Below are 26,816 nucleotides of genomic sequence, written 5' to 3' on the forward strand. Positions count from 1 at the left end.
TGCAGCTGCAAGCTTTATGACTAATCAAATCCCGACTTTTAGATTGCACTTCTGATGTCCAACCTTATCTTACTGACCTAAGCACCAGCTCTAGGAGAGCGGGGGACATCCCCTAGGCCGAGCACAGGGCCATCCCAGGGTGGGACTTGGTAGAGTGAGTGGGTCATAGTGTTTCAGAGCTTGACAGGACCTCAGCTGGGTGTCCTCACCCCACAGATGGAGAAACCAAGGCCCAGACGGGGTGTGAACACAGGGGATGGGACCTGGGCCTCCCTCCCGGGGGCCAGGCTGGTTCAGCCTGAAGCATCTGCAGGGTCAGCTTCCTGGAACCTGTTGGGATCCCCCAGGGTACCCCGCAACAAGCCAATGGATTGCTGACTGGGGATCTGAAAGCAGAAGATGAGGAAGCAAAGCAAATGCACCCTACAGGTGTCAGGCAGGGGAGGAGGCGGTGAGGGGCACGACACGCCTGGAAGCACACCACTCGCCCTCCCGTGGCTGTCACACCTCCTCCGGCCTGGGAGTGCCTCGACTTGCCTACAGCGCCACCTACTGTCCTGCTTCCCCAGCCTCTCCAAAGCCTGTGGCTGCCAGCCCAGGACCACAGGTACTCGGCAAGTAACTGTCCCTGGGCCATGGGACCCCGGCCAGGCGGCAAGCTCCCCCACTTCCTGCAGAGGAGGCACTGCCTCCTCCCAAACTTGTCCCTGGGGAGGCCGAGTCCTTCTGCAGACTAGGGTGACCCACCAGGACCCTAGGGGCTCCAGAGACATGGGACTCTCAAGGCTAACCCAGGAAGGTCCCGGGCCAGTGAGCAGGTTGGCTGTCCTGCTACAGATGCGGAACCACCACTGCACCAGCGGGGCCCAGGCTGGGGGCTTTGGCAGTGGTTTGGTTGTGAGCGCCGCGATGTGTGTCAGCAGCTAACCCACCAAATACATTCACTCTGTGAGCACCCGGGAAGGAGCTGCCCAGACACGGGATACAGATTCCACACTCAGAGAGGGGGGCCTGGGGCCAGGACGCACTGAGGGGAAGCCCGTCCCAGGGGGCTGCACTGACCCTTGAAGGAGAGGCGGTGGGTCTCAGGCAGAAGAAACAGCATGAACAGAGGCATGGGCATGAGAGAGCCGTCACACCACGGGGGAGCAGAAAGGTAGGCCAGCCACTTGAGGCCCTTTGAGCTACTTTGAGCCACTCCAAAGCACCCTTTCAAGGCCTACAGAACCCGTTTGCCAGGACAGTCCCCCACTGTCCTGGTAGGATTATTAATAATGTCCCTTTCCCTCTCCCAAGTGTCCCCCTGTGGAAGGTCAAGAACACAGACACTCTGTCCATAAACTCGCCTAATTTGGCCAGGGTGACCAAACGTGCTGAGACGTCTCAATCAGCTTTGACGCCCACGACAGCAATTTGTCTCCCATAATAGTCACAGCACCAAACCATGCGAACAATTCTCTTTTGTAAACAACGGGAGGGCTGAAGGCTACCTTATAACAAAGCGTGTCCTGACATGGAGGGAGTCCTGGTGAGCTGGAATTGCGCAGGGCCACAGCCTATCTTATCTTTACTGAGATGCCAGGAATAGCCAGGCCCACCGTGCTTCACTTCCCTGCAATGCCCTTTCTTTGCAAAGAGTCAGGGTATGCATTTGCAAATGCCACGCAGATGGAGACAGGCCTTGTCCACTGGGTGCCATGGCAGACAGCTGGGAAAGAGCCCAACTGTTGGTGAAGCCAGCGAACACTGACTGCGGGTCTGTCTGTGCGGGCGGCACCAGGCGTGAGCACAGAGAGGCGAAGCAGATGCTCTGCCCTCCACGCCGCAGGGCAGGCAGCACACAGCATCTGGCACACGCCGGGGCTGGGAGCACAGAGGAGTAGCGCAGGCACTGTGTCAGCTCTCTTGGAACACTGGGGCTATGAGGAAGGCCATGGGCCAGCAAGTGATGCTGGAGGGCACACGGGACACACGTGGTGAATGCAACAGGGGCGACTGAGCCCCTCAGGGGACCCTGGCAATGTGTGGAAACATCTGAGGCAGTCAGGATGTGGGGGTCCTACTGACACCTGGTGGGCAGAGACAGGGGATGTGGTTAAACATCCTGCAGTGCTCGGGACAGCTCAAAATGTCAACCATGCCAAAGCAGGCAACGCTGACCAGGAGGCTGAGAGTGGGGAGGGGCTGTGGGGAGCAGGGATGACTGCCTGGAAGAGGTGGCACAGGTGTGCGGGAGGCCTGGGTAAGAGGATGAATCACCCGGGGAAGGGCAAGGACCCAGGGTGACTGAGGGTGCAGGTGAGAGGACGCCCGACAAAGAGGGGCCTCATGGGCCAGGCGAAAGAGCCTACACCTTCTCCTAGAAGATACAGGCACTCTGAGCAACTGAGAGTGTGTTGGGGTGCTGGGTGGGGTCAATCCTTGGCCCTACGTATAGGAGTGAGTGTCACTTGGAGAAGGTTGGAGACTAACAGGGAGTAGCAGGGAGCCAGGCTAGAAGGCTGTTGTGCCAACCCAGGTGATGGTGGTGGCCCTCACATTTAGCACCTGTGAGGCCAGAGCCTGCGGAGGCAGGTGAGGGGAAGGAGAGAAGGCTGGCCCCTGGATCTCCACCCCGGGCCCCTGGGACAGGGTGGCCTCCTCCTTGGAGATGGGGAGGGGAGCACGTCAGAGAGATCTTGGCCAGGGTTTAAACAGTGAGCTCCCTTTTAGGCCTGGACACACCCAGGTGGGGACACAGCACCTGGACTCAAGCTCCCGGCACTCTGAGATGATTCTGGGCCAGAGATTAAGACACAGATGACAAAAGGAAAAGCCCCAATTAGCCCCTTGGTGGCACCTGACCTTTTCACAATTTTAACTACAAACCTTTTTGTGGTCTTTGAGAACAGAGGCTGCACAGGTTTACTCGCTGGCTCCTGAGGGCTCAAACAGCACATGGCACACAGCGGATTCTCTATGAACATTTGTTGAATGAATGAATGACAGTAGAGGAAAAGAAGTTCACAAGGAGCAGCAGAGAGCAAGCCAGAAAAGCAGGAGGGGCACAGGGAGGGCAGGATTTCAAGAAAGAGCGAGGGTCAACAGTGTTACAGTTTCCCCCAAAGATCCAAGGAGAGAAGGCAGAAAGCCTCCTTTGGACTGAGCAACAAAGAACTTGAGGCTGGGGAACAAAGATTCTAACAGAGGAGGACACACACACCAGCTGCCTGCAGCGAGGCGGGCCAGGGTGCTGGGCGGGGCCGGGGCGGGGGGTGCACCAACACATCTACCTAATGGCATTGACAATTCCAGCCGGTGTCAACACTTCCAAGAGCACAGCCCAGGGAGGCAGACAATGGGCCCTGGAGCAGTCAGAAGGTCTGGGTCAAGGCCAGACTCAACCCTGAGCAGCCACTCTCCACCGCTTCAGACATCATCTCCGGCCCCCAAACATTGCCCTGAATTCCAGACCCACGCGGTCTCCATCTCCACCTGGAGTCTCAAGGACATCGTAAATCTGACACAGGCATGACGGAGCCCTCTTCCTCCACAACCCTGGTCTCCCTCAGTTGTCCCATCTCAGCAAATGGCCACGCCCTCTACAATTCTGCACCCAATTCCAACATGTGGGTTTTTCCCCCACACATTCAAGCAGTTGTCTGATACCAGCTAGGTGTCCTACAATTCAACTCAATTCTGACACCATCTACCCAGCTCACAGAATTCAGGAAACCAGTTTACTCACTAGACTACCAGTTTATCACAAAGGATATTAAAGGATACGAATCAACAGCCAGATGGAAAGATGCAGAGGGCAAGGTGTGGGGAAGGGCGCAGAGCTCCACGCTCTCTGGGCACGCCACTCTCCCCACATCTCCATGTATGTGCACCAACCCGAAGCTCTCTGAACCCTGTCCTTTTGGGTTTTTATGGAGGTTTCATTACATCGGCGTGGTTGATTAAGTCACTGGCCATCGGCGATTGAATCCACTCTCCAGCTCCTCCTTTCCAGAGGTCAGGGTGGCATGAATGTTCTAACCCACTAATCACTTGGCTGGTGCCCCTGGCAACAAGTCCCATCCTTAGGTGCTCTCCGAAAGTCACCTCGTTGTCAGAACAAAAGACACGTTGGTCTCACTCACTGCTTAGGAAATTCCAAGGACTTATTTGCGATGTGCCAAGATGAAGACCAAATGTATATTTCTCACTACAAGTCACTCAGGTCCCAACCATGGGGCTGGCCATGCTGCCTCTCTCTTGCACTTCCCAACCAAATCATGGTAAATCCTGCTGACTCTTCCTGCCTTCAAATTGTGCCCAGAATCTGACCACTTCTCCCCACTTCGCTGGTGCCATTCTGGTCCAAGCCGCCATCTTGGTGGCTCAATTGCTGTGACAGCCTCCCAGCTCCGCCCTCACTCCCTGTGATGAGATCTGTTCTCATCACAGCAGCCCAAGTCAACCTCGTCAACCCTGAAAACTTGAGTCAGATAGGGCCACTCATCCCAAGGCTCCCAGCTCAGAATCCATCGAAGTCTTCCCCACGGCCTACGAGGCCTGCCCCATTGTCCCAGCCACCTCTTCCATCTGCCCTCCATTCTCCCCGTCAGATTCCAGCTGGTGGCTGTTCCTTGAAATCACCCAGGACTTTTGTCCAGGACTTTTACACTTGCTGTGTCCTCTTCCTCAGATACCCAAGGGCTCCCTCCTACACGAGGAGCAGTATCTGCTCAAAGGGCACTCCTGCCCTGACCAGTGCTCCCTGACTTTCCCTTCCCTTCCCCTGCTTTACCAACACCGGGCAGTATATGTGTTTATTCACGTACTGCGCCCCCCCCAGAGTGTCAGCTCCATGAGGACCAGGGCCATGTGCCCCCAGCATCTAGGACAATGCCTGGCACATAGTGGGCCTTCAATAAATACTGGAAGAAGAAATGAGTGAACCTCTTCAAGCCCCGGTCTCTAAAGGGGATACTAACAGGCTTTGCTGTGACGATTAACTGAAATACTGCACGAAACGCCCTCAGCACAAGCGTGGCAAGCCCTGCCAAGCATCAGCTGTTACGGGGATTGAATTAATGTTCACGCAGTGCTTTCACAGCGCGACTTCTCACTGCTCGAGGTTGGGACTCTCCATGGCGTCCCAGAGTGGGGGTCCGGTGTTCCCTGCCTCCCAGGGCCATTCCACAGCTCTCCCGAGCAGGAGCCCACTAAACCGCAACATGTCGCTGTAACGTTTCTCCTTCTGAGGCGACTTTGAGGAGCTCTCTCTCTCCCACTAATGAGCACAAACTGTTCCAGTGAATAATTTTTTCAAAAACACGGCAAATCAAAAACGTATGACAAAAGAAAAAAACCCTTATGACAAATGCACAGGCACAAGCTGCCTGTCCCCCAAACCTTCCGCGCCGCAGCCTCGCGGCTGTTACGGACATTGGTCGCGGGCACAGCACAGCTTCAAAATGAACTCACAAAGCACTGTCGGACGGGCCAGCGGGAAGCAGAGGAAGGGGCTTGTGTGTGACGAAGTGCCGCTGTGCACCGGCAGACAGGCCCCCGGCGCTGGGAGACCAGCGTGACTGCAGTCAAGACCAGGCCTTCAGGGAGAGGCACATGGACCGGAGGAGCACCGCGCACGCAGCGGCGTCCTCCTGCCGGGATCAGCGGCCTCCTTAATACCCTGTGTCAGTTCCTGTGGCTGCTGCTGTAACAAACTACCAGAAACTAGTGGCTTACAACCACAGGAACACATTCTCTCTGCTCTGGAGGCCGGAAGTCCAAAACCAGCATCACTGGGCCACAGTCAAGGTGTGGGCACGGCCGTCCCCCGAGGCTCCAAGGGAGAAGCCCTCTGCCTCTCACAGCTGCCGGGGCTGTGGCCTTCCTTGGCTCGTGGCCGCATCACTCCTGTCTTCAAGGCCGGCGTCACGTGTCCACATCTCCCTCTGCCTCCCTCTTGTCAAGGGAGGCATTTAGGGCAATCTCCCCATCTCAGGATTCCTAACTTACTCACACCCGGAAAGCCCTCCCCTTTTTTTGCCGTATAAGGGAACATTCACAGGTTCCAGGGACTAGGACACGGACATCTTTTGGGGCCATTTTTCAGCCTGCCACACCCTCTTTACCCTTCACTGTCTCACACTGCAGATGCTGAAGAGGTGAAGTGGGAGGGGCAGGCGGCGGGGCCCTGGGAGAGCATGGGGAGATACAGGAGGGGCTGAGGGCTGCTCGGACTCCAAGGCCAGCTTTTAGCTCTTGTGGGGCGCTGTGTGTCAGAAGGTCAGGGCCAGCTCAGGCACAGAGTGGGGCAAGGCCACCCAGGACGGGGCGGGGGTCCCAGGAGGCCTGAAAAATGGCTTTGGACAAAGCAAGCTCTGGAGCTCCTTCCCTCAGAGCCCCTCCTGCCCGTGGGTCCCCCCTGGCCCGAGGCTGGCGCCGAGCTTCTCAGGGCAGGTCCAGCGTGCTCAGGACAGGAGGGACAGCACATTCAGAATGTGAACTCTTGGAGATGAGCAGCCCCGCCCCCACCCGACTCCCACCCACCACCCATCTCCCCACATGGAGAAAAGACCTAACTCATAAACCAGATGAAAAACATGTCCTGTTCTGCCCCTGGGACCAAGGGATCACCTGAAATGAAAACGGCCTGGAACAGTGTGCTGCTAACGCTGAGCTGGCGTGACTCCTCAGGCTGCCCTCAAAGGCAATCACAGGACGTCCGCAGCTCTGCATCAGCAAACCCAAGCATGGGCTGAGCCCCAGGGACCACCAGCTCGCCTGGCCCGGGGCAGGAGCCTCGGGAAGCAGCCCCGGGAGCACCACTGCCGCTCCCTTCCACCCCTCTGGAGACGGCCACACCATGGGAGAGCTGGACCAGAAACCCCAAGAGCTTCCACCCCATCTTGGTGAGTGGGACGTCTCACAAAAAGGCTGCAGCTGGAGAGACTGCCCTCCCTCCCACGCCTTCCTCCAAGGGCCCAGAGCCCCTTCCTACACAGCCCGGCCCCACCCCAGCTCTCCAAGGGTCCGTGCACCCACAGAAGAGCTGGGTGCCGCTCTGTCTCCTGTTTTCACTTCCTGTTGGCCAGTTCTTGCTGCCCAGCACACCTCAGTTCAGCGGTGTGCAAACCATTTTGCAAGAAGCTCGTTTAGGAACAATAATCATGTTTATGGAGCACATATGAGGGGGTGGGGAGTCACAAGAAAGTGGCTTCATCGTGAAGCGTGGCAGAAAACCCCTAAACCGAGAATCCACTTCACCAACTAGAAGACCATGCGTGAGATCGTGGGGCACACGTGGGCAGCCCACCACAGGACAGCCCTGCTGCCCCAGGCCAGCCCAGCAGCACCCCGGCTGTCTGCCGATGCCAAGACGCCCTGAGATCCTGGAGGTGAGGGGCTTCCCTGGTCAGCATCCTCTAACGGGGTGCTAACCTCAGTGGGGAAGCAGAGAGGAGGCTTCCACACAGGCCAGAGACAGACGAGGGGTGGGAAGAGCCAGCCGCGTGTCCGTCTGTGCAACCCGCCTGGCCAGTGTCAGTGTGAGAGCACTTACCACATTCCAGAAGAGTGGGTTGAAAGTGATGGCGAGGACGGCAGCCACAAAGCGGGGATCCGAGATGTCCACGTAGCCCAGCAGCCGGGTCATAACGCAGAGGTCTGCCTGTAGGACAGAGCTGGTGTCAACAGGAGACCAGCCAGCCCCCTCCCAACACCCCGCCCCCAGCCCCTTCCCGACCTGGACATGGGGAGCCCAAGGAGCGACAAGCCCGCAAAACTCAGAAACAAAGTTACCCTCTGGGAACACGCCAGGAGGCTCTGGCACATCCAAGTCCCAAAGGTTACTACAGTGTAATCTCATAAAACTGAAGATAAAAAGCTGAAACCCAATCAGCTGTGTCGCGTCCTATGGGGGGGCGGTGGGGGAGCGGGCCAGCAGCGGAAGCGCAGAGTGCAGGCACGCTGGACAAGGGAGCCGGCGGCTCTGAGGGGGTGTCAGCGCCCTGAGGGGAAGGGCCTCCACTGGGGCCAAAGTCTAGGTCACCAGGGTGTTGCGACCAAGACCCTGCGGAGGTGTTCAGAGGCCCCAGAGCAAACGCAAGGGGCTGACACCGGCGTGAAGAGACGCTCAGCCTCCTCAGTGACCAGGAAAATGCAAACCAAAACGACAGCCGCCTGCCCCTTCTCACCAAACCACACGGCGGACAGTCTTCAGTATTGATGAGGGTGTGGACTGGAAAGGTGTGCTCCCATGTGCCAGCAATGACACTCCCAGCCATCTGCCCCAGAGATACTCACAGAAGTGTGCAAAGTCGTGCGCAAAGATGTTCCTATTGGTACGCATGCAATGAAAGAGATTAGAAACTCGGGTGTCTATCTACGGAAGAAGGGATAAATAAAACGTGGCCCATTCCTAAAAGAGCTAAACTACAGAAGTCAAATAAACTGGATGTATGTGTCAACATGTGACATTCTCAAACACATATCGAATGAACAAGGCGGGCTGCAGAATTCCCAGAGCATATCTATACATTTTTAGAAAACAACACACGACCACATAGTACAAAATATTCTTTCTGCACGTGTGTTTAAACACGACACTGGCATTGGACATACCGAATTCATGACAGTGGTTGCGTCTGGAGCAGGGCACTCACCCTGCACACTGTCCACTCCTGGGCTGGGCTGTTCCTCGTGGGGAGGCTGTGCCCTGCACTGTCGGCTTCACAGCTCCCCCTCTGGCATCCACCTACCCGAAACCAGCAGCTCTCCCCACTTGGGACAACCAAAAATGTCTCTAGATGTGACCCAAACATCCCCTGGGGGCAGAATGGCCTGCAGTTGAGACCTCCTGCCTCTCAAGAGGGACAAGAGGGAAGAACAGCTGGACACTTTGCATATTGTTTTCCTTCTCTAAAACGATGAGATGCCTCCGACATTTGGAGTGGTGAGTATTTACTGAGCCCCTGCATTATTCTTTGCACTTTTCTTTTTCTTTTTAGAAAGGATTTTAGAGGCCCAAAGCACTGAAAATATTATGGTGGCTCTCCACATGTAATTCAGAGTAAAAATGTCTAAATTGCAAAATAACTCTAAGGCCATCAGAGTTCTGATCTTTCCCATAACGTCTACTTTGAGGGTGTTTTTATTCTGTTTTGTTTCGTTTGGAGGGAGAGTACATTCTTTCAAAAACCCTGCCACTTTTGGGGGCTGAGAAGAGACAATGCTCCTGGCTTGGTCCGTCCCACAGGTCACCCAGCCCTGGAGGGCAAGGAAGGTTCCACTCCAACTCTTGCTTGACCAAGCGACCTTCTCCTGGCATAACTCAGGCTGCCCTCTAGACAGTGCTGCTAAGTGTGACAGTAGGGAGATTCCAGAAGGTCACTGAGCGCAGAGGATGTGGCCTGGCATTTCTTTCACACGTGTGGTCCTCCTCTCCCAGTCAGCCCGTATCTCCCAAGGGCAAATCTTCACCTCTGTGTGGCCAAGGGCCGAGGTAAGAGGAGAGCAAGAAGTCTGATCCAGACGGGCCTACGAGTGAGTGAGGAATGCACGAACACCCCAAAGGAACCACAGGCGCTCTCTCACGCGCACGCGTAGATGTAACGACAGGGGACGCGACCCCAGGAGCACGCAAGTGCATTAATAAACACACAAGGAAGGAAGACCCGCTCAGCAAGCAGGGGAAGAGGGACCCACAGGCAGCCTCCCAGCTTGCTTCTGTCTTGTCCGGGTTGCACCCCTAGAGGCTCCCAGGCTGGGTCAGAGAGGCAAGCCTTGGGCCATGACAGATGTTTCAAGCTCCCCTGGAGAATACAACAGGAGAAGTGAAGCCACTCATGAAGGACGAAAGAGCTGGAACAGGCCTCAAAACAGGTTGCCCGCCCTAGAAGGGGACACCCACAGCTCAGCCCCGAAGCCTCTAGAACTCAGGCTGAACCAGAGGGCGCTCTACCTTCTGTTCAACAAGAAACACTTACTGAGCACCTTCCACTGCAAGGTGCTTTCCCAGGAGGGGCTGTGATGGCGCTGACCGGTGGCAGCCACGGGGAGGGAGGGAGGGACAGCTGGCCAGGGAGCCGCCCAGGGTCCTGCTCTGATCCTCCCCAGCCTCAAGCAGAGTGAGTTGAGGGAAGGACCTTCTTGCTGTGGACAGCAGACCCCTTGCCAGCCAGAAGCCTCAGTCACCCCCGCCCCTTCTCCCTGGTCCCCATCTCAACCCCCAGCCCAAACCTGCCTCCACTGGCCCCTCTCTCCTCTCCTCCACAAGGCCAGTCTGTTTGGTGACTCCATTGTTCCCCCGGTCAAAACTCTTCCCCTGCATCCCCTGCCTTCAGGATGGTGCACTCCAACCCCAGCCAACTTCAAGAGCCCTGCTTCCTACTTCCTGCCACGCTCCGCACCCCAGGCCTCCTACCTACACAGGGCTCACCCATCCCAGCACCCACCAACAGGCCATGGAGTCACCTCCTTGGCAGCACTGAGAAGACCTTCCGAAGCCTGGCTGTCTCTCACCTGCCATCCTTCCTGTCCTACCCCAACACCCACACCAAACATCGTGTTCTGGACCTTTTCACAATGGCTTCTACATGTCTGACATACTCTCTATCCCTCTGTAACCCTCCAGCAAGCTCCTATTCATCCCTCAAGGCCCAGCAGGAGCATCTCCTCTACCCTCACCCATAGCACCCTCTTTTGTTTCCTTAGTGTATACCCCGTTACAATTATTTCTTTATCTGTCCCTATCTTGCAATCGTTCTCCAGGCTAGTGGCCATTTTTTTCTCCATCTTTTGTATCTTCTGCCTGACACAAAAAGCAAATGCTTGCTGAGTGAACAGTGGCCCTCGTTCCATCAACAGTAAAAAGCAGGGGCTGAAGGTACGCCTCTGAGGGTCCCTCTAGCTCAGCCACCGATGCTCCTGGGATTCTGATCCCCTCCCTTCTGGCTTTGGACTGGAGGCAGGAAACTGTCCAAGCGGCCACTGTGGGGATTCTGCAGGTGAGCAGGCGCCGGGGCCAGCAGATCCCTCTGGACAGAGGGGCACGGCCTCTTCCTCTACCAGCTGCCCAGATGCCATGCTTCATAAATATTTATTTTTATGGCACCTTTTAGGCTGAGAAATCAAGCAATGTTCACAAGCACTGGCAGGAGATGGGACGGCCAGACGGGGGACGGGGATGGCTCCTCAGGTTCGTGGAACCCTGGGGATGGAATCCACTGGAGACAGGTCAGTCTCTCGGGCGGAGGCCTGCCTGTCCCTGGAGCGTGCAGCCGGTGGAAGGTATTTAGGGAAGAGACCTGGCCCTCCCTGACTTTCAGTTACCGCCCTCCAGGCACCAGTATCCTCACCTGTCAACTCCATACCCCGCATCCTCGCCAGCGAGCTGCCCCACGCACAGCTCCACACAGAAAGTCCTCTAGGACCGGCTTGCCCTCTGAATCCTCAGAAAGAGGAACTCAGGGCCAGCACAACTAGAGCATGAAATGTACTCTTTATCATGTGCAAACTTTTATACCCACAATTCCCACAGGAGTTCATATGGCAACTCTAAGACAAGGATTTTATTGTCAGCCAGACTCCCTTTTAAGGAGCATTCTCTCCAAGACTGCCATTCTTCTAAGCTAGCACTCTACTCCTCCATTCTCCTGTCCTTCAGTGCAGCCAGGCAGCTCGTGTTGACAATGATGGAAACGCCCCCAGCAGTCAGGGTCTGCAGTCGGCTGTGGTCCATACCCACAAGGCAAAGAGAAATAAAATATTCTCTCCTGAAATCCTGCTGCCAACCCCACAATCTATATGGTCAATGTCATCTGCATCCTTATTTTATAGATAAGCAAACTGAGGCTCAGCTTCAGACCCCTGTAGGCCTGATTCTTAAGGCTCCACCCCGTGTAATCTGTGCTGTCTCAGCAACTCTCAGGTCTTTGTCACTTTTCAGTAGGAACTAGTGGGGAGCCAGTAGCTGGCTAAGGGGATGTACACCTTCTCAAGGACTGGAAATCCCACGGTCCCAGGCAGGCCCAGTGCACCCTCAGCACTGCGCCCCCTGCCCTGTAGGCTGACCCACAGGACCAAGCCAGAGGAGAGGGTAAATGTGAGGTACAGAGCAGAGTCCGGACCAGAGGGGAAGAGGGTGCAGATGACAGCTGGAGGCTCATGGCTGGAGGCCCAGGCCTTGGGACACGGAGCGGGAAGGAGAGAGCCAGGCAAATGGTTCAGGGGAGGCCTCAGAAGGCACAGCAACACTGACGGTGGCTGCTTGAGGAGCAAGGCACAGGGAATTTCCTGGGGTGATGGCAACATCTCCCACCTCAACTGGGACCTGGGTGGCAGGGAGCGTGCGGTCAGACCTCTAACCAGTTAACCAAGTTCTGCGCGCTTCACCGTGTGTAAATTACAGCTCTGGAAAAGACAGTCAGCAGGGGCCTCCACAGTGGGAGTGGTGTCCCTCATCCCCACTGGCCCCTCGGGAGGAACACTGCCTCTCGAAACGCTTAAGATATTTTTAAGAATTCAGCTCAGGGGCTGGCCCGGTGGCGCAGTGGTTAAGTTCGCACGTTCTGCTTCTCAGCAGCCCGGGGTTCACCGGTTCGGATCCCGGGTGCGGACACGGCACTGCTCGGCAAGCCATGCTGTGGTAGGCGTCCCATGTATAAAGTAGAGGAAGATGGGCACGGATGTGAGCTCAGGGCCAGGCTTCCTCAGCAAAAAGAGGAGGATTGGCGGCAGATGTTAGCTCAGGGCTAATCTTCCTCAAAAAAAAAAAAAAAAAATGAAAAGAATTCAGCTCAGTGTCATTCAACAGATACTGAGCATCCCCCAAGAAGGCCCAACTCCAGGGGGTCTGAGAAACAGATTGAAGGCTAAGACCCTCTACAGAAACTTCATGATGCCAGTTAACAAGATCAGGGAGCATTATTTAAAGTTCACATACCTCATCTTAGGCAAGCCTTTCAACCACAGCAAAGAAAAGCACTATTGTTGCGCCTACTCTGCAGATAAGAAAGCCAGAGACTCCGAGAAGCCCCCAGATCAGCGGCTGACAGCAGAGCCGACCTCGGCCAGCCCAGCTCTTCCAGATTCCTGATAGAAGCTGGGGCTTTCTGTCAGGACTTGGAGCCACCGCCACCCACCAGTGCGGCGAGAGTAAAAGTCCTGAACACTCCCCAGGAGACCAGGCAAATAAGCAAGGAGAAATAGACTTCTTTCACCTCTAGTGGGAGCTAAGGTGGAAGAGGGAAACTGAGGTACTGAAAGGTTAACAAGCTAAAACTGGTTGAAGCTGACAGCAAGGGAGAAGGTTGACAGCAACTCCCAGTTAGGGCTGAACTCATCAGAACAGGAAACCCAGCTCCCACCCAGGTCCCAGTGCCCTCAGGTCAACCTGTCTTGGGAGGGAAATATCTGGTTATCTCAGTCACCTTGAGAGTGGAGAGTGATGGAGGCTTCTGTTGCCTGGAGAGGGGCCCACTCAGCATGAAAGAATGAGTCATGGTTCACAGTGGCATTCCAGGCAGCAGAGGAGAGCCCCTCCCGGCTCCCACTCCACAGACCTAGAGGTCCCTTCCTGATTACTGTCGCTGCCCAAAACCCGCTTGGAAGGGCAGGTCTCCCTCCAGAAACTGGATCGGCAGAAAAGAGCCAAAAACCTGGGTCAGACGTGAGCAGAGCAGGAGGCTCCTGGGGCCCACCTTCACCAAGGGGAGGGATACCCCCACTTCTCCCCCCCAACCTTACTAAAGAGCAGAAGTCCTGGCTTTCTGCCACCTGCTGATGCTAGAAACGGAGCCCCTCCAAGGCCACAGACGACAGAGTTCTCCGTGTTTGGACAGAGGACAGGCGCTACCTACCACAACCAGGGATAACTCCACTAGAGTCGCCGACGAACGGGCTCAGCTACTGAAACCTCACGGGTGGTAAGGAAGTGGCCCACGGCAATGTCACTTCACTGAGGGATTTGAGGACACCTCAGGGAAGGATGTGCCCCGGGTCAACAGCACCCAGGGTCACATTGTGACATCCAAACAAACAGCAGGGGCCCAGAGAGTCAAAGTCACACTGACCACAAGTGGGATCCACACACCACATACAGCAAAGGGCAGGAGGACCGGGGCGAGGGCTGCAGGGCCAGAGGGCACAGGGTCCTCCAGCAGGACCCACATCATTGCAAAATACAACTGCGGAACCACAGCCCCTCTGCCTCTCCGGGGAAGCCAGTGCCCGGGCATCCTCCGCTGACTCAGGGAACTGGCACCGGGCACCTTGTGGTTAGAGCCCTGTACAGGCACAGACACAAGAAGGAATGTGCCAGAGCCTTTTTCCTCGAAGAGGTTTTATACTAAGACAGCCCCTGAACTCATTTCCTCTGCTCTGCACTGGGGGGCCCGACTCAGAAGGTCGTCTCTGGACAGCCCATAGTCTGGGTTCAGGGTGCTCCCACCCTCCAGGACGGGCCACAGGCAGGCTTCCCATGACCAATTTTGGCCCAGGGTTTCCCTTTGGTGAAACGGGGGTGATGAGATGGGCTCCCCACGGTTACATTCTGGACAGAAGGGAGAACAAATGTGAAAGTCCAAGGTGCAGAGGGTTCTTCTAGGGCCGAGGCTGCTCCGGCCCCTCCTCTGTTTGCTCATTGCTAACTAACACGGACAGACACCTCACCTCTCCCGGAAGGGGCCCAAGGGAATACATGCATCCTAAGAAAGAGCCAGAGAAAGGATACTGACACAAGGAATGAAGCCCCCACGTGGAATCTGAGGGCAAGCAACCCCTGGAAACCATCTTAAGGCAGGAGGTTTACTGGAGTGTCACAACGTGACAGGGATCCGCTGCAGACAATTCTTGGAAAAATATTGCTTTGAAGTGTTCCTAAATCCCACAATAAAAAGAAACGGCCAGCAGCTGCTCCAATTCCCCAAATCCATAACTCCGTTCAGGAGGGGAAAGATGTTTACTCATTCTTCTTCATTCAGCAAGTGCGTCCTGGGCCACGTGCAAAAAGGTTCTGCACTCCCCAATCAGTGGGGCCAAAGCGAGCCCCCTCCCTGGGCGTGGGGTCTGCGGGTGGGCCCTGTGCTTCTCAAGACCCTTGTCTCCCCAACCTTGGTCCCTTCTGCATCATTGTGAGCTGCTGACCCCCTTTCACTCACCCTCAAGGGCCCAGGACAGACCCGGCTAGGTCAGTGCTACTGAGCATGTTTATGCAAATGTGCATTATACGTTAACGGCAATAACGACAACGAGCCAGCTGACCTTCACGGGGAAGTTACGGGGCGCCAAGCCCTGGCAAAGGGTTTAATGAGGGAGGGCAGAGAATGGTCCTGAGACAGGGTCCACCCCACACTGGTCAGGCCTGATGTCCTGTATAAGCCTGCGCAAGTCACGTGCCCTCCATGAGCTTTGAAGGACAGTGGCGCCTCCTTCACGCGTCTGTCAGGAGGATTAAAGGAGACCACGCAGGCAACGCACTTGGCGCAGCGTCTGGCACACGGAGGCCCATTATCGCCATGTTACTCAGTCCACGCAACAGCCCTGTGAGGCACACCCACTTTCCAGATTAAAAAACCGAGGTTAACACATGAAGCAAAAACGGACAGAACTAAAAGGTGAAACAGACAAATCCACAATTACAGTCGGAGACCTCAACACTGCCCTCTCAGTGCCTGACAGAGGACGGAGGCAGAGAACTGGTAAGGACATGGTCAATCTGGACAAGACTGCCAACCACTCAGCCCACCTGACATTCACAGAACACCCAAGCAACAGCAGACGGCACGTTCTTCTCAAGTGCACAGGGACAGTCACCAAGACAGACCACAAAAACAAATCTTAAATTCAAAAGAATAAGAAAGCATAAAAGTATGTTCTCAAAGCACAACAGAATTAAACTAGAAATCAATAACAGAAAGATACTTGTAAATCCATGGGTCAAAGGGGAGGTCTGAAAGGAAATTTTAAAATATTTTGAACTGAATGAAAATGAAAATACAACATACAAGTTGTGGGATGCAGGGCTAAGAGAGAAATGGACAGCTTATATTAATGAAGAAGAAAAATCTCAAATCAGTAATATAAGCTTTGCCCTTAAGAAATTAGAGGGGCTGGCCTGGTGGTGTAGCTGTTAAGTTCACATGTTTCGCTTCCGCGGCCCAGGTTTCCCAGTTCGGATGCTGGGTGTGGACCTAAGCACCGCTTGGCACATCATGCAGTGGCAGGCGTCCCACATGTAAAGTAGAGGAAGATGGGCACAGATGTGAGCTCAGGGCCAGTCTTCCTCAGCAAAAAGAGGAGGATTGGCAGCCGATGTTAGCTCAGGGCTAATCTTCCTCAAAAAAAAAAAAAGAAAAAAACAAAGAAAGAAATTAGAGAAGGGGCCAGCCCCGTGACCGAGGGGTTAAATTCACGTGCTCTGCTTCAGCAGCCCAGAATTTCGCCAGTTCAGATCCTGGGCAGGGACCTAGTGCCACTCATGTCAGGCCATGCTGAGGCGGCATCCCACACAGCACAACCAGAGGCACTCAAAAGTAGAATATACAACTATGTACTGGGCGGCTTTGGGGAGAAGAAGACAAGAAAGAAGAAAAAAGGAGATTGGCAACAGACGTTAGCTCAGGTGCCAATCTTTTAAAAACAAAATTAGAGAAAGAGGAGCAAATTAAACCCAAAGCCAGCAGAAGGAAAAAATAAAAGTGCAAAAATCAATCAAATTGAAACAGAAAAACAGGAAAAAACCAAACCCAAATCTTGTTCTTTGTGAAAAAATCAAACTGAAAAACCTGTAGCCAAACTGACCAAGGAAAAAGGAGAGAAGACACAAATTACTAAAACCAGGAACAAAAGAGGGGCCTCCCCACCGGCCTCACAAACATTACAGGGGTCACAACGAGCAAGAGGGTGCCCACTGTCCAACCACTCAGACAAAATGGCCCCGTCCTGGAAAGACGAGCGACCAAAATTCATTCAAGAAAACAGAGCCCTTTATCCACTAAGGGAATTTAAACTCATAGTTTAAAACCTGCCAAAAAAGAACGTTCCAGGTGCTGAAGCTTCACTGGATGAATTCTACCAAGCACTTACGGAAGATATAATGCCGATTCCACACAGCCTCTCCCGGAAGGCAGAAGAGGAGGGTACATTCCCAACTCACATCAGGAGGACAGCACTCCTGTAACAGTGAACCAGACAAAGACACCACAAGAGAACTACAGACCAATGTCCTCATGAACACAGCTGCCAAAGTGCTCAACAAACTAAGAGAAACCAGGGCCTGGCAGTGGGGCCCAGCGGCTGAGTTCATGAGCCCTGCTTCGGTGGCCTTGGTTTGCAGGTTTGGATCCTGGGCACGGACCTACACCACTCATCAGCCATGCTGTGGCTGCGTCCCACATACAAAATAAAGGAAGACTGGCACAGACGTTAGCTCAGGGCAAATCTTCCCCCCAAAAATAAGAGAAATCAAATCCAGCAATATACACAAAGGATAACACCCAAGTAGGGGTCACCCCAGGAATGCAGGGCTGGTTTGACAATCCAAACATCAACGCCATTCACCATATTAACAGACAAACGAGGAAAAGCCATATGATCATCTCCAGCAGGCTCGAGAGTTCAGTGGCTTGCCTGAGGTTGCAAGGAGGGCAGAGGAGAGCCAGAACCCTGCTGTCTGGACTCTGACCCAAAAAAGACTGAAGATAAAAATTATCTCCTCGAGAACGTCCCAAAATAAGTAGTCCAGTGGCCTGATGTTTATCCTAGCTAAAATGATAACAACAGAAGATTTTATAAAATGATTTTGTATAGCCAGCAAACTTTCCCCAAAAGGCAGTCAAGACTTCCCATATCGGCCACTGGGATTTTGCTTCCACTGGTTTACTCCGCCTCCCGTATCACAAACGGGGACTGTGTGAATAAAGGGGCCTGCCCCTCAATGTGGCCTCGAGGCTCCCTGAATAGGGGGCTTTGCCACTCAGGTGGGCTGTACTTTACAATTTCTAAAACTCCTCTACACCCGTACCTCATTTTGGTCTTCACCACTGCCCTGTTATTACCCCCATTTTACAGATCAAGAAACCGAACGTACCTATTGACACCTACACGGAGAAGGTGACACCATTCATCTGCTCACAAGAGCAGGTGAGTGCATAAGGAAAAGGGACTCTCACCTTGGCATGAAAGGGCCACCTGACTGTGCCCGGCCAGGTGGGTTCTCCAAGAAGCCAGCAGCCCCAGACCCCTGGAGCCATCTTCTGAGCCCTAGAGGTGCCCCTGCCTGTGGAAGCCAGTGGGCAGGCCCCAATCCCAGCCACTGGCAGCCGGGGTGCTTCGTGCCCCTGCCAGGCTGAGGCAGCGGCTCTGGAACCCCACGGCGGGGCAGGGCGCGGAGCTGCAGCGGGCACCTTCCTCACCCAACAGGAAATTTTGTTGTTTTTTTTTTAAAGCAAAACCAAGATTCTGTAGCAGCTTGAGCAGGCCCAGAAGATAGCCGGTTCAGGGCAGCGCACCCAGCAGCTGCACTGTTCCGTACAGCACCGCGGCCACAAGGCACACGGAGCGGCCGAGTGCTGGAGGTGCCACACGATGAAATAATGTTTTTGACATATTGAATTACATAAAATACATTGTTAAAAGTCATTTCACTAATTTCTTTTTACTTTTTAAAATGTGGTTACTAGAGAAGTTTAAATTATAAATGTGACACACTATATTCCTATTGGAGGGCACTGGGCGAGCAGGCTGTTGATACCCTGCAGCTCAGATGCCAAGGGGTAAGGGGAAGCCTTGAATCTCCCTGGGGCCAGGGACTGACATCCTTTAAAAGCAGAGATTTTGATTGAGAGAGGAGAGTTACCGTACAAGACAAACACACAATGTTGTATGTAGTTGGGTTTTCTTCGAAGAAAAAATCCCTTAGCAACAGGAAGCTCAACTGTGCCAACAAGGGCAGCAGTGGGAAACTGAATGTCAGTCAACCACAGTCACCCTGACCCGTCCCCCAAAATGTTCCCAGTTCTCTCCAACCGCACAGCCCCTGTCAGGCTCTGCAGGGAAGGGAGAAAGAGTGGACAAGACCCTCCCACACACCCCCGGTATTCTGCCCTACCCACGGGTGAGTCACCTCCCGCTCTAGAACACAGGCCTTGCTCGGACACCCACGGGCAGGGCCCTGGCCCCCCAGCCAGGCCTGTGCTGGGCCCACTGGCCGCCTGCATTCTGCCCTCTGGCTCGAAGGTTTCCCCACCTCAAGTTAATGGTGATCCACCATCCCACGCGGGGGCACTCGTCATGAAGCATCTACCCCCTGAGCCCCTAATGCTGAGGGTTCCTCTTTGGCATTCCAAGTGCCTTTTCATCTGAGGTTTGCGGTGGCAGGAAACATGAAGCACAGTTCTGCCACTGACCCTGTGCATCCAGGGGGTCTCTAACAGTCATTTACAGCTTAACATTCTAAGGGTTCCACTGGATGCGATCACCCTCCAGGGACGGCTCCCCAGGGGCTGCGGGTGATCTGCCTCGATCTGGGTGCTGAGTACAGGGGTGTGTTCACTTCATGAAAATGCACGAGCTGGACCCTGTGATCCATCACTCATCCGACTGTACGTTCTACTTCAAGAAAAAGTTTGCAGAAATAATAGTAGTCTTCTTTGTCTCCTCTGCTTCCCACCCATCCACTTCCCGCACTCCCTCAGGGCCAGGTGCTAGCCCTCTCTTTGTTCCTTGAACAAACACTCCCTCCTCAAGGCCTTTGTCCTGCTGTCCCTCCACTGAGAGCAGCTGGCCCCACTGGCTTGGTACTCAGGTCTCAGATCAGAGGTCACCTCACAGATAGGGAACCGGCTATCTCGGGATTTCAATCCCGCCTCCTCGCCAGCTCTCTCTACAACACCGACCACTTTCATCTCCTTTGGGGAATTTTGTTTCCAGGCTTCTTGGCTCCTCGCTAGAAGGAAAGCTCTGAGAGGGCAGGCCTTTAATTGTCGCCCAACACAGAGTCTCCATAAAAATCAGCGATCAACGCCGAGCAAAGGGAACGCGGGAACGGGGGAACAGGGGGAAGCGGGGGAGGGCTGCTTCGGGCAGGCGCGGACCTTCCGGGCTCCGCGGAGAGGTGCTGGCTGGTGAGGGAGGTGAAGGGAGAATCCAAGAGGGAGCGTGGACGGGAGGGCCCACCGCACGGAGAGGGCAGGAGACGGGAGGCCACCGCACGGGGAGGGCAGGAGAGAGGGGGCCACCGCACAGGGAGGGCATCAGAGGGGAGGCCACCGCACGGGGAGGGCAGGAGACGGGAGGGCAGCAGAGGGGAGGCCACCGCACGCGGAGGCTGCGAGACGCCCGAGAAGGCGAGCCGTCACGCGGGCGGGCCGCCAGCCGGTGGACGGCCAGGGCTCCATCAGGCCGCGCGCGCGGCCCCCCACGGACACGCGGGCGCCCCGCGGCTCGGTCGCTCGCGCTCCAAGACCCCGACACGCCCTCTCGGAGGGACTCCGAGCACAGGCCCGCAGACTCACAATCGCAGGGGGCTCGCGCACACACAAACGCGCACACGCGCGGCCTCGCCCCTCGCCACGCCCCGACCCGTCGCCTGGTAACGGCGGCCCCGCCCATCAGGCGTTGGGGGCGGTGCCGGGGGGTCGGCTGACCGGGCTCGCCCGCCCGATCCCTCTGCCGGCGCCGGCAGCGGCCCGGCGCGGTCGGTACCTGCCTAAAGTCGATATTGCCGAGGCCTCCGCAGCAGTCGGGCCTCGCCACCGAGCTGCTCATAGGCTCTGGCCTGGGCCCCCGTCCTCTCAGCCGGGGGCTGCCTCTGGAGGGACCACGCGGGGGCCTCGCGGCAGCTGCTCGCCCCTGCAACCGGTCCCATCGCTCCTGGAGGCGCCGCCAGCCGGGGCGCTTTCCCGGTGACCCCCAACTTCTCCCGGCCTTCTGGGAAATGTAGTTCCCCGTCCCCGCAAAGCGCCGCTTTCCTGTAGCTCACGTCGGCATCTCGAGGAGCCGAGAACTACAAGTCCCAGCATTGCACACTGCAGCGACGGCCTGTTCCGAGGCGGTCACGCGGCAGTGTCCCCTTGGATTCGGCCTCCCGCCCTGGCCCCTTTAGTCCCTGGCTCCCGCACGCGGCCCGCCAACCCACCTGGCGTCCTGTGCTTGGCTGGCGGCTGTGGGCTAGAGGTATAAGTAGCTTCCTGCGCAGCCCCCTGCGGACGTGGACTTTGGCCCAGGCGGCCCCCCGCCCCGCTCTGAGGTTTGCTCCCGTGCGGGCCGGGCGCGCCCTGGCCCCGCAGCCTCCGCCGCCCGCCGGACCCAGCCTCCACTCTAGGACGCTTCGTCCGTTCGTGTTAGCTCCCGGTGTGGGCTGAGCCCGGCTGTGTGCTGCCGGTACGGAGCGAGCGACACAAGACCCCGGGCCCAGTCTCCTAACGGAAGTGAGATGGAAAACGCGAATAAAGGATTCTAACTTGGACGCGTACTGTGATGGGAAAACGGGGGCCTAGGACAGATGACAATAAGGGAGACTGCCTCAGACTGCTCAGGGAAGGCCCCCGAGGGAGCCCTGAGCTGAGAAGGGGCCAGACTGCCCAGTGCGGGGGCAGGGCAGCCCAGGAAGAGGGACTGCATGTGCAAAGGCCGGGAGACAGGACGGAAGTAGGGGTACTTCAGGAATCCCGAAGGGCTGGTGAGCTGTGGAGTAGCAGTGGACGGGAGAGAGCGAGGGAAGGAGTTCAGAAAAGCAGGTACCATTTTAGATGGTCGGCTCCCGAGAGAGCCCCTTTTGTAGCCGGGTCTTACGTATATGGGGAAATAGAGATTTCTAGATTTGCACAAAGTTCTCCAGCCGGCTGGGAGGCCAGGCAGGACTTCTGCAAGGCCAGCTCCTTCCATTGAGGCGGCCCACCTCTCTGCTCCTTGGCCCTCAGCACCTGCCGTCTTGAGCAGCTGCTGTGCACAGGGCCCTGTGCTGACCTATTAGGGATAGGCCCAGCCTTCACAGCATCCTTAGGATGGGCAGGCCCGCCCACAAGACAGGCAGGACACTGGCTTGGAGCATGCACTAGCTCTGTGGCTGTGGGCCACTGGCAGTCCCCTCGAAAGCGAAAGGGAAATACATGTGGTAAAACGCTCCACACAGGACTTGACCCGTGGGAAGTGCTTAATAACCACTGGCCATGACAGGGCAGGGCGCACAGTGGGTGCTCAAGGGCTGGTTTGCCCACTGACCACTGTTGCTCACAAGGGTCAGGAGCGCTGCCCTGCTCAGGGCTTCCAGGCAGGGCCTGCTGGAACCAGAGCCCATTCTGGGAAGCCTTCCCAGGGGGAGGGCTCCCGGCGAGTACCCTCCTGACACGTCTGCTTCACTGAAGCCCCAGTTTTCTCCTGACCTACCTGGCCTCTCCTGTTGTTTTGTTAAGCCAAAAAAATAAGTTTTTGTGTGTTTGGTTTATCTGGGAACAAAGAAAGGTAAACGTCAGAGGTCACGCCAGAGCTGATGCAACCGGAGGAATCCACTCCTCTCCCGCTAACGTACCCCTTGCCTCTCTCCCGCTGTGAAGAGAAAACACCCAGGCACGCAGAAGCCGGGCTGCAGCTTCAAAGGTGATTGGGTCATTCAGATCGAAAACCTCCCGCCCAAGATAGTTTGGGGCGGAAGTCTTTGCCTGGCCCTTCCAAAACTCTCAGGTGTGACAGCTTGCAGGGAAATCATCCGTGCCAGCCTCTTTGACTGGAATATTCCTTTTCGGGCCACCCTGGCAATGGAAGAGTCACTTCTGCTTACGTGGCTCAGGTGCTGGGAGGCTAACCACCTCTTCCACTGCTGGACAGGGTGTTGATTCACAATACAGACCCAGAGTCGCCATTCCTGAAGCTGTAACAAATAGAGCTCCTTTCTACCCTCAGGGTTATCTCTCTTTGCCCCTTGATAGCTCTTCAGATATGGAAGCCACTTATCACAGCGCATCTCCCAGTCGGCTCCTGGCAAACATCTCCAGATGACCTCTCTGGCCAGGAGTTTGACCCTTGCTACAAGGGAATCAAAGCTAAAAGCCATTTCTTCACTTCTTCATCGCCTTCCTCCTCCTCCCCTCCCCCCACCCGGTGGCACTGGATCTGGCTGCACGCCTCGCAGCAATCACTAAAATGGGCTTTTATTACTAAAATTCACATTTGCGTATTGAGTGGCTTTGGGTAAAACCTACACCTTTTCCCTACTCTGAATTTATTTTCTGTTCATCTAGTAGGTATAATGATATCTCTTGAGTGAGGCTGTTGTGAAGATTAGAGGCAATAATATGCATGAAAGTGCCCTGCACATGGTGGCTTTGCCGTCAGTGTTTGTCTCCCTCTTTCCTACGTAACTGAGACTCCGCTCTCAGGATCACCCTCAGGACTCTCATGGACAGGCTGGAGTCTAGGACCAGCTCAGCACTGGGGCCCCAGAGAGCTGGGTGGCAGCTCAGGGGCTGCCGAGTTCCCAGGAGGACATGGGGTGAGAAGGAGCCAGGCTGGGCGGGCAGAGCTGCTCTCCAGCCCTCCTTTCCTGGGGCGGGAGCAGGGCCAGGCTAGGGCAGGGCGACTGCGGGTCGCGGGAAACCACATCCTCGGGAGGTCTTTAAAACCAGAAGGGTAATTAGGGACCATGGCCGTGATGCCCAGCGCCCCCTCCTAGATTCAGGTCTGGTTGCCCAGATGGAAGGTCCAGGAGCCAGAGAGCGGGGTAGGAGCTGGGGCAGGCAGCACTGCTGGTGATGAGCAAACCCTCCCTTCCGTCCCCAGCTGAGGAAGGACACCCTGCCCTAGTGACCTCCTGCCACTGGGGAGTGGGCTCAGGAGTGGACTCACCGCATCCAGCCGTCCACAGCCTCGGCCGGCCTGGGAGACACCAGCAAGACATTGGTGCTGGTGGGGCCTCCCTCCCCTCAGCGTCCGCAGTGGAAACAAGCCCTGCCCTCCTACTGGCCTCTCTGCTGTTCCCGGAACACCCCAGGCACACCCTTAGGGCCTTTGCCTGTGCTGTGCCCTCTGCCTGGAATGCTGTTCCCCCAAATGGCCTCACAGTTCCTTCTCTCCCCTCCTGCAGGTCAAGTATCTCTCCACTGTATTGAACACGCCAGCCTTGCTCACATGCTGCAGCCCCTTCCTGACTTTATTTCTCTCCACTGCCCTCATTGCCATTGAACAGATTTATTTAGTGCACCTATTTGTTTTGTGTTGTGTCAGTCTCCCCAGGAGAACGTGAGCTGTGCAAGGGCAAGGGTTCCTACCTGTTTACACACAGCTCTCTCCCTGGCACCCGGGTCATGCCTGGCACCCCATCAACAACGAGCACAGCTCTGCCACTCCCAAAGTGAGAGAGCTTGGGCAAGGCTCTACCCTAGGCCTCAGTGACCCGGTCTACGGAATGAGGAGGGCAGTGGGATCTGTGAATAGGAAGTCAAACCCAGTCCTGCCCACCACTTCCTGGCTGTGTGGCCTGGGGTAAGTGACTTACCCTCTCTGACTCTCAGTGGAAGAGAAAATCCTAACCATAAAAACACTAGCTAAGATAGTTGAGCCCTTGCAGCACTGCAGGCCTAGTGCTCGCCACTGTCTTCTTGAAGCCTCCTAACAGTCCTGCAAGGCAGGCAGTGTTCTGGCTTTCCAGGTGAGGAAACTGACTCGTGTGGGAGGGGCCGGCCCATACTCATGCCGCTGAGTTAGAGATGACTTGAAACCTGCCCCAAGCCTGGCCTTTTCCCATTGCTCGCTCCTGCCTCCCTCGATGGAGGCAATGACATAAAGAGCCCACAGGACCCAGTGTAGAATACAGCACTTACTCACATACTCGCTGCTCAAAACCCATCCTGTTTGTGGCCCTTCTCTGCTTTCACACCCACACTTCGAGGTCCGGTTAAAGCTTTGTCTTCTCTAGGAAGCCTGACTGCTCCTATAAGGACGAAAGCAAAGCATTATTCCTCACCATGGCCCCAAGGTCCTCTATGGCCCAGGTGCTGCTGCCTTTCCAGTTCTTCTTGCTCTCTGTACTCCGGCTACACTGGCCTCTTCTCGGTGGCTTCCAGCCACAGGGCCTTTGCATCTCCCCTTCCCTATGCCACACACACCTTTCCTTTCTCTTCTTGGAGAGCAATGACATTTCCTGCGTTGGCCACCGCCACATCTCCTGCACCTGGCACACAGCCAGCACCTATCAGGCACTCATGGAATATGTACTGAAAAAACAATAAGTGAATGAAGGCCAAAACTGAATTTTAGTGCTGTGAAATTATCCCTCAAAAATGGGGACAAAGTAAAGATATTTGCAGACAAACAAAGGCTAAGGGAATTCATCACCAGTAGGTGATGAGCCTAAAAAGAAATATGGGGGGGCCGGGGGTTCTCTTCAGGTGGGAGGAAGTAAGCCCAGTCTGAAGGCCAGGAATGCAGGCAGGAATGCGGCACTGGGAGACATTCATGCGTGTGTAGGGAAAATCTCAATGAATGTTAAATGTTCGGAACAGGAAAAATGTCCTGTGGGGGTGAAAATATTTATCTTGGTGACTGAGAGAAAAGGGAAGAAAAACCCTGTAGGGCTATAGATGTGAACATGAGCAACCAACTCCAGCTCGTTGATCTCCACAGAACTCCCCTCCCAACTGCAGAAGACGCATTATTTTCAAGGTCACATGGAACATTTGCCAAAATCAACCATGTGCTGAGGCATAAAGCAAATCTCAACAGGTTTCAAGGATTGAGACCGCATTGTTTATTTTCCTAAACACGGTGGGATTAAGCTAGAAAACAAGATAACTTAAGCATCTTCCAATGTTTGGAAATTATACATCTTTTTTAAACCCCAGAGACAAGGTCCAGTGGGTCCTGCCTGGGTCAGGTGTCCATCCATGGACCAAAGAGGGTAGCTGAAGGTGTGGGTGCTATACCCAGCTGGGGCGGGTCAGGTCCCAACCCTAGTCCACCAACGGTGGCCAGGAGAGGGCTGCAGACTCAGGAGGGAGGAGGGCATTTCCCATTTAATCGCATGGCTCCAGGAGTGGGGCAGTGCGGGCGGGGGATGCTGAGTGCGCAGGCCTCCCAGGGCGCTGTGCAATAAATAACAAGCAGTCCTTGTCCCCACAGCTCAAAGGTGACGAGAGCACAAGCCGGTCATTGCAATGGAGTGAGAACTGCTCAGTATGAGCATGCACAGGAGAGGGTAGGAAGCTCAATGCAAGAGCTGCAAGCCGCCGGTTAGAACTAAGGCCTGGGGGGTCACAGCGGAGACCCTCTCTCGGCACAGGGCTCGGCTTGCGGAGGCTTGTTTGGGATTTCCCCCTTAGGACTGACCCTGGGAGCTCCGAGGAGACGGCAGCGGACTGCTGTCTACGGTTCACACGGAGCTCCACTTGCCTGCGCACTCGCCAGCCAGAGTCTCACTATTCCAGGCGTAGCTACATCAGTCTAACAGCTGAATAATTACACCTTCTTGAATTGGGCTTTTTTCTCCATTATTTGTGACATTGGCCATTTTCCCACCTGCTTTTCTCTTTCACTAGAATAGTGACTTATTTGCACTCCTTCCCAATGCATCTCAGGGCCTTTTGTCAGAAGGACCCGTAAGCCATAGTCACAGCCACCTCTTGAACATGTTCATTAAATGAATCGAGCTGTGGTGACTTTTAAGTGATTAAAAAATATTTTACCTTGAAAATTTTCTAACCCACCAAAACTTGCAAGAACTATACAGTAAACACCTTTATCGCCTCCCCCTGGATTTCTGTTATCAGTTCCCAGCGCTGCTTTATCTGTTTACATGTAGTTATTTTTTTATGAACTGTTTGAGAGTAAGTTGCAGACTCTTCACCCCA

General features: G+C 55.2%; 1 protein-coding gene across 9 annotated transcripts in view; it reads right to left on the reverse strand.

Moving 5' to 3' along the window:
• The window catches only part of PEMT (phosphatidylethanolamine N-methyltransferase), an 83,441-nt gene extending 59,342 nt beyond the window's left edge, over positions 1-24,099 (reverse strand). For 2 of the 9 annotated variants that reach the window (XM_046676459.1, XM_046676456.1), the window contains exons 1-2: positions 23,818-24,099; positions 7,538-7,641 (exon numbers count right to left, since the gene is read on the reverse strand). In XM_046676459.1, the coding sequence (XP_046532415.1) occupies positions 7,538-7,641; positions 23,818-23,869 (156 nt within the window). In that variant the 5' untranslated portion in view covers positions 23,870-24,099. Of the gene's footprint in view, positions 1-7,537; positions 7,646-8,171; positions 8,277-20,489; positions 20,532-20,679; positions 20,869-22,753; positions 22,879-23,817 lie in introns of those variants that run through there. The other 7 variants (XM_046676455.1, XM_046676454.1, XM_046676460.1 and 4 more) reach the window with 6 other exon arrangements.
• Positions 24,100-26,816: the final 2,717 nt, after the last annotated feature.

Source organism: Equus quagga, chromosome 11, assembly GCF_021613505.1.
Source record: "Equus quagga isolate Etosha38 chromosome 11, UCLA_HA_Equagga_1.0, whole genome shotgun sequence".
Classification (NCBI taxonomy): domain Eukaryota; kingdom Metazoa; phylum Chordata; class Mammalia; order Perissodactyla; family Equidae; genus Equus; species Equus quagga.